General features: G+C 44.9%; 1 protein-coding gene across 1 annotated transcript in view; it reads right to left on the bottom strand.

Annotated features, from left to right (window-relative positions):
• The window catches only part of EED (embryonic ectoderm development), a 17,676-nt gene extending 17,428 nt beyond the window's left edge, over positions 1 to 248 (bottom strand). The window contains exon 1 of the mRNA XM_017819728.1: positions 107 to 248. Coding sequence (XP_017675217.1) covers positions 107 to 229 — 123 coding nt within the window. The 5' untranslated portion in view covers positions 230 to 248. The remainder of the gene's footprint in view (positions 1 to 106) is intronic.
• Positions 249 to 7,714: the final 7,466 nt, after the last annotated feature.

Raw genomic sequence — 7,714 nt, 5'->3', positions numbered from 1 at the left:
CCGCGCGCGCGCGCGCGCGCGCGCGCGGGCGCGCTCCCACCTCAGCCCCCCCACCCACTCCCCGCGCTCCATCCGCCTCCGCCTCCCCCCCCTCGCCCGGCCTCACGTTCTCGTCGCCGGACAGGTCCCCGGGGTTACTGTTCTCGTCGCTGCTCAGCTTCTGCTTCTTGGCCGGCATCTCCCCCGCCGGTGCCGCCGCCGCCGCCGGGGCTTCTCCCCGCTCAGACATCTTCCCCGCCCCCCACCCGCCGCCGCGCAGCCGCAAAGCGCGGACGGCCAGGCCGGAATGGCTCTGCCGTAAAGCGGCCGCGCTGCCCGGGCGGGCCGGCGGCGGAGCGGTCAGTGCTGGGACAGCGCCCTTTGCTTTCCTCTTCTTCCCGCCGCAGGCATCCCACTCCCTCTGGGGCCTCAGCCTGGTGGTAATCCGTGTCATAAACGCACGGCAGCGGAGCGGCACTTACCTATCGCTGCATGCAGCCCGAGCACGCGTGTGATAGAGAAAGAAGCAGCCCCTGTCGCCACGGGTGTTATCGGCCCCTCTGTGGACCTCGTGCCTAAAGGGTTTTTTTTGTGTTCTCCTGCTCGCTCCACAGAAGTCCTTCAGTCTGAAAACTGTTTCTGGATAAGAAATGTAGGCTCTGCTCTGCTGCCTGCTTCTGTACTCCCTGGCAAGCTACTTCTGCAGCTGTAGATGAAATAACTGCAATTGCCAGGTTTTTATTTATTTATTTCAGAAACCACAGGTCCCAGAGTCATAATAATTATGAACAGTAAAAATCAAAACAACAAAAAAAAAAGTCTTCTAACAAAGGGGGAGAGTAATCTGCCCTCAGGCACAGCATCTTATCTGCTTTTCTTGTAGGAGCAGAAACAAGTCTTCCCTCCCTGAGGGAGACATTCCAGTCTCAAAAATGCTTTGAGGGCAGTGACAGAGGTGAGCCGTGCCCTGTATGCAAAATTTCATCTCGCATAAACTTCGGAGATAAAGAGGGAGAGATACACTTCAAATGGTGCGTGTACTATAGTGTTAGCAATAAACAGTCTCTCTTTTCTTCTGCAGCACTCTGTAGGCTCCAATGAAGCATTACATAGCAAAGGATGGTAGTTTACAATTAAAAGCTCTGCCCAGGTCTGTGCTGTGAGATCAAGGTTTTGATAAAAGTGTTTGTGGGAAAATATACAAGCATGTTTTTGAAATATGACAGGATGTTTTCTAAAAAGACGGGTATCTTATAATTAAGACTAAATCACAACTGCTGTGCATTTGTTGAAAGAAGGGCAGGCACAAAGTTTTCAGTGGTGAGAGTTTTTAACTTTTCCCTGTGGGTGCCCTTGAGCTACCAGAGAGAAGACAGCTCCCCTTCGTTGTGCAGTTGCCAGCTGACATGCTCCAGATGGCCAGCTGCACATCCAACTCCACCGCTCATCTACATCATAAGGCTCAGCTAAATCATAAGGAAAGTGAAAGCCTCAGCTAGCCTGTTCTTCTTGGCTGGCATGCGGAAAGGTTCCTCACCCAAAATCAACCAGTTCAGTCTCCCTCACCAACTTGCTGTGTCCGGGCAGGTCTATGCCTTCTCCTGTCTTCTGGATGCTAGAGGGCTTCTTTCACCACTGACAATCCTGCTGGCCTCACTGTACACTTCTTAGTCTAAACCATTTGTCCTTTTCTGCTTTCTTGAAAGACATGAAATGCAGGTATACCAGGGAACGGAGTTTCCAAATGTCATAGTACACTTCATCAAGCGTTTGTTTAAAGAATTAATTGTGTGGTTGGACATAAGCTTGAAAGTTCAGATAATTTGCTTAAAAATTTGTGCTCTGCTGAGATTCTCTTTGGAAAGCCTCTGTGCTTTTCTGTACCTCAGTTTCTCAGCAACGTTATGGGAGAAGCATTTCTTACATCCTAGAGGGAAATTATGAAAAAATATTTTATTTATTATAGTTCATTATTTGTTTAATTAGTATAATACTGTTACATAAATACCATACATATATTAACTTAGAAGCAATAGGGCCCTTGACATAGTGCATAGAGGAAAATGGGAGAACAGTAAAATATACTTTTTTTAAGTCTGCAGTGAGTTTCAAGTAGTGATTTAGAGGTATCTTAAAAGCACATGGTGGGTACTTGAGAGGGCTGGATTTGATATATCTATATATAAAGATTTTGCCAAATGTGAGTTCTCATAGGATTGCAATAATAAATGTCAAAACATTTCTGGAATGCCTTGAAGACATGGGATCTTAAGAGACGGTCTGGTTTGGGTTTGTTGGGGGTTTTTTATGCATACCAGAATATTTCTGGATCATTCAGGGACATTGAAATACTTTTTATATATGTGGGTTGAAAGTAAATGTCTCACTCCTTTCATTCATTCTCTTCCAGGCACAGTTCTGCACAGAATCATGGGATCATGTAGGTTGGAAGGGACCTCTAAAGCTCATCATCTCTATCCCCTGCTCAAAGAAGGGCAAGTTAAAGCCAGTTCCTCAAGGCCTCATTGAGTTCAGTTATGAGTACCTCCAAAAAAAAAAAAAAGATTTTGAAGCCACTGTTGTCCCCTATTCTCAGTGTTTTACTAGCCTCATGGTAATCCTTTTTTAACTTGTAATTAGTCAGAAATTCACATGCTTCAATTTGTGTCATTTGCCCCTCATCATTTCCCTGTGCATCTGTTTTCTTTTTATCCTTCCATTAGGCAGCTCCCTCCTTAGCTTTTTCTTAAGGCCAAGACTCAGTTCTTTCAGATTGTCTTCATACATCATGAGCTCCAGTCCCCTGACCTTCATGGTGTCTCTCTACTGGGTTTAGTCCAGCATATCTTCTACTGGGGAGCTCAGAACTGGACGCTTGTGGTCTCACAAGTGCCAAAGAGGGAGGAAGAACCACTTCACTTACTGGCTAATAACTCTTGTTAGTAACAGCCCCATGTGTGGTTTACCTTCTTTGCCTAAAGGCCACTCTACTGACTCATGTTCCACTCACTGTACACCAGGACCTCCAAGTCTTTTTACTCCAGGCTCCTTTGTTGACCCTTGACCTTTGCTGTTGCATAAGGCTATTTTTCCCCTAGTGCAGGACTTTGCATTTGGCTTTGTTGAACTGTATGAAGTTCTTGAGAATCCATTCTGCCAACCTGTCTGGGACACTGCATAGAAGTCCTGAACTCCGATGTATCAACCATTCACCCTCAGTTTAGGGTTGTCTGCAGATTTGCTGTGATTGCCCCCATTGCGTCATCCAGGTCATCAATAATAGACCTTAAATAGTACTGGCCCCGGTACCAATCCCTGAGGGATGCCACTAGTAACCTGCAGCTGATTGAACTTTGTACCGCTGATCACGCTTTGAAACAAGGGCCAACCAACTTTCCACCTGCCTTATAATCCACTTATCCAGCTGTATGACACCAATTTGAGTGTAGGAATATTATAAAAAGACGTATCAAAAGCTTTGCAAAACCTTTAGAGCATTCAGAGCTCCCCTTTTGTCCACACAGTCATCACATTGTAGAAAACAATCAATTTGACCTGGTAAATACATGCTGGCAATTACCTTATTGTCCTTCATGTGCTTGGACATGGCTTCCAGGAATATTTGCTCCACCACCTTCCCAGGACTGAGGTTAGGTAAACTAGTCTGTCATTCCCTGCATCTTTCTTCTTGCCCCCCTGGAAGACATGTGTGTAACCTTTACTCATCTCCAGTCACCAGAAACTTCTCGAAATCCCCATAACTTTCAAAGATGATAGAGCCTCACAATGACATTGGCCATCTCCTCCAGCGCACTATCTGGTCTTGTGGCTTTCGGAATGGCCAGTTGGCTTTAGTGCTCCCTAACTGCTGTGCTGGGCACTGCTTCACTCCTATGGACTCTACTAACCCTGGGGAACTGGGAAGACTAAGAGCAGACCATATCAGTGAAAACCATTACAGAAAAAGCTTTATGTACCTCAGCCTTTTCCATGTCCTTTGTCACTGTGTCTGCCCACTGCTCCATGGAGCAGTGGACCAGTATTTTCCTCAGCCTTCCTTTTGCTGCCAGTGTACCTACAGAAGCCTTTCCTGTTAACCTTCACCTCCCCAGCTGGTTTAATATCCCAGCTGAGCTCTGACTTTCCTAACACCAGCCCTGCATGCTCAAGCAATGTCTCTGTATTCGTTCTAGGCAGCTCATCTGTGCTTCCACTTTCCACACATTTCCTTTTTGTGGTGGAGCTCAGCTGGAAGTCCCTTATACATCCATGCTGGCCTCCTGCCATACTTGTTTGGTCTTCTGCACGTCAGAACGGACTGCTCTTTTTCTTAGAGGAGGTTCTTCTTGAAGATCAACCAGCTGCCCTGGCCTCATGCCTTCTAAGTTAGTCTCCTATTGGATCCTACCAAGAAGATTCCCAAGTAGGCCAAAACCTGCTTTCCTGAAGTCCAGGGGTGTGATTCTACTACTTGCTCATTTCTCTCAAGATTTTCATCTCTACAGTCTTGTATTAGCTGCAGCCAAGACTGCACCTTCACACCTTTGTTTCTAAAAACTTCGTCAAGACATCCTAGTGTCTTTCTTCCTTGATATGCTTCAAGTAGTCTACATAAAACAGAAAGACCTCCACCCTCCTCTCTTCTGGTGATGATTTTGGCAATCAGCTGGCCCCGGTAGTCCACTACTTTTGTATCGAAGACTACACAGTAGAGGATATGTAAGAAAGAATGTAGGAGATAGTGATGGTCTAGAGAGTCTTAGAATTAGCTTGGGGTTTCTTAACTATGTGGGTGGCACTGAATTTTGCTGTCTTAAAGATGAAGGGGCTGTGCTGTGCTGGGAAAGGAGGGTACATGGAATAGAGAGCTAGTGGACAGACATAAAGGAGCAGAGCCCCGGAAAACAAACTTCTTGTTCCCACTGCCACAGGGAGTGTGGACTGGTATTCTCCCCAGGTGGTACATGTTGCCTTCAAATTCTTCTGTTACTCAATGAAGCAGCTGAGTCTGACTTTTTAGAACTCCTGTGTTTACAGTGGGTCCCTGGCGTTTGTGCTGCCCCGATATTATGCTGCCTTAGGTAACCCTTATTTTACCTATCTACAGTGATAGCCCTGCACCTAAATTACCAGATACTGCTCTATAAGAAGTGTTTCTTGTTGTTACTGTTTTCTGTGCGTGTATACATCGGGAGTACTGAATTAACTGGGGAAAAAAGTATCTTTTTAAATTCTATTAGCTCAGCGGGAAAACACAGACATGGCAACTGAGGTGGTTTCTGTTCTGCTCCATGTATTGTCAATTGCCCTGTCAGTTCATCCCCAGTTACAGAGGCTCTTTTACTGGTATTTTTATTAAGATTCTGAAAACATGGTTGGATTTTCAGAACATCAGTTGAATTTGTAAGTCTGACAGCTAACATAGTTTTTGCCTTAGGAAAACAGCAACATTAGAAACCAAAGAAAAAGCATCAACACAGAAACCCATAGCATCCTTTTGCATAAGAGGAATGCAACAGCCAGAAAAGGCTGCAGTCTTTTCCCTCTCTCACTTTTGAAAGCTTAATGGGTCAGACCTTGAGCTGACTCATGCTCTGAAGGCAAGGAACAGCTCACACATTTAAATCTTCCTGCAGAAGTTCAAGATGATATGGATACATGACATCATCTGCTGGAGCTATCAACCTGCATAAAAATGGAAGACGTATCTGAATCAGAAGATGAGACAGCTGAATTGATCTAACAGCTCAACGCTACTGAAGGAAGGATATCTCACCCCCCTCCCTTTCCAAACCTTCTTCATGTTCCTAGTTCTGGTTTTCCACCAGTGCACTTCCATGGGCTCTGCTTTCAAAAGGCTACCAATGAAACAGTTCACCTCACTAACTCAGAAGAAAATTGATCAAGCACAGAGTAACGTGGTCCTACCTCTTTAGCTAATGGACAAAACCAGACTAATGCAAACTCTCCGATGACCACCAGAAAGGAGGCTGCAGCCAGGAGTGAAAGATGGCTGAGAAACAAGATCTCATCCTGATGGCAGTGGTGAGCTATAGGTCAGCAATCTCTTGAAATCCCCCTGTGTGCCACTTAAGTTCATGGTTTGTCATCAAGGGTGAAAGGGTTTGACCCAAGGTGTTGAACTCTCTGTGCTACTCTAACAGCTCTGCTGCCATGATGACAGAGTGACAGCAATGTGCAATTAGTGTCAGTAAAGTATTATCTGAGTCTGTGGCTTCATGGTCAGGAGTAATGTGGCTCCAGCAGTCCCATCCCACCCCATCCACCTAATGTCTCCTGCTTCCACCTGCCCTTTGTTCTCTGCCAAGCAGTGATTTACATAGCTGTGTAATGAATCACACAAGCCAAGTGAACTGGCAGAAGAAAACAAACAGCATCTCTCCATTTTGCCTAGTTGTATTAGATCAGTTCCCTTATCTGTTCACAAAGTACACAAACAGTTCTGTTGGCACAGTGCAGGGAGCGGCCAAGAACAATTGATGGGAAGAGAGGGAGGTGGCAGGAAAAAAGGCAGAATTACTAAAATCAGTATTGTCACCAAATAAATCCTCGTGGACACACAGCTTATTTGAACAAAGCCTTTGGTTTAGTTTAAAGTTACCTTTCTTCCAGAATAGCTTGTTCTGTATGTGGAGGAGCTCTCACTGAACCAAACCAGCATATTCCAGTATATAAAGCATATTTGCAAAGGGAATTTCGAGCCCAATTTGTGGAAATAAATGGGGAATCTGCAGGCCCACACTGCAGCCCAACACAGTGACAAAGTTCAATAATTATTCTGTGATGCAGCCTCTGCCATCAACAGGAATTTGGCTAATGGTGTGGCCTGTATCAGCAGCAGTTAAAAATGTCCTAAATGCTAAAGGCTGCTGTCCATCATTTTGGGCCATCCCAGAACTAACTCGTAGAAGCATGGATATTAAAGTACTAAATCACCATAACATCAAAGAATCTGAAAGGCCAAGATAAGAAACTAATGTTCAGATAAACTGTATTTCACTTGGCTTCTGTATAGTGAGCAGAAGTATGTGCAGTTACCTCCCTAGGATTTTCTCCATATCTTCCCAAAAACACTAGAAGGATGATCCCCACAAAGATTTGCATTCAACTTGGGAAAGGTGCAACAGGTCAGGAGCATCTAGGGAAGCCCCATGCTTCCATTGCTATTCGTCACTCCTTCGGCAGGGAGCTCTTGGCCTGAGTCTCTCCTTAACACCGGGGAATCTTCCTGGATAAACCACCCTGTTACACAGCCAGTCTGTGGAGAAGATAGTACAGACTCAGGCCCTGTGCTATATTGTCTGTTCTGTGAAAGCATCACTCACTAAAGGAGCAGCTAATGCTAAAAATACATGGATAATTTAATAATATTTTGCAAAATGCAGCTTTGGCCTTTGCCTTTGTATGTAACTTTGGCTTTTTTTCCCGTGCAGCACCCTAGTTTTTCTACAGAGCTTACCATGGCAATACACTTTCCCTTAAATATTTTTCTATTGAAATAGTCATGCACAAGGCTTAGCCCAAAATATTTTCCACTGAAACACACACAGCCATGATGACTGTGTTGACATCATCTTCAGAAGCTACTCACAGTGCTAAAACATCAGTGCAATGATTAACTGCAACAAAATGTGATGATTTAGAAATGCCTTAGAGACATAGTTATGTGTTGTAATTCAGGTTTTCTTTAGCTGCGTGGTGCAGGAATTGTTTG

Source organism: Lepidothrix coronata, unplaced genomic scaffold (assembly GCF_001604755.1).
Source record: "Lepidothrix coronata isolate B3197 unplaced genomic scaffold, Lepidothrix_coronata-1.0 Scaffold76, whole genome shotgun sequence".
In the NCBI taxonomy this organism is placed as follows: Eukaryota; Metazoa; Chordata; class Aves; order Passeriformes; family Pipridae; genus Lepidothrix; species Lepidothrix coronata.
Note: the sequence above shows the minus strand (reverse complement) of the source record. Positions and strands in the feature narration are given on the sequence as shown.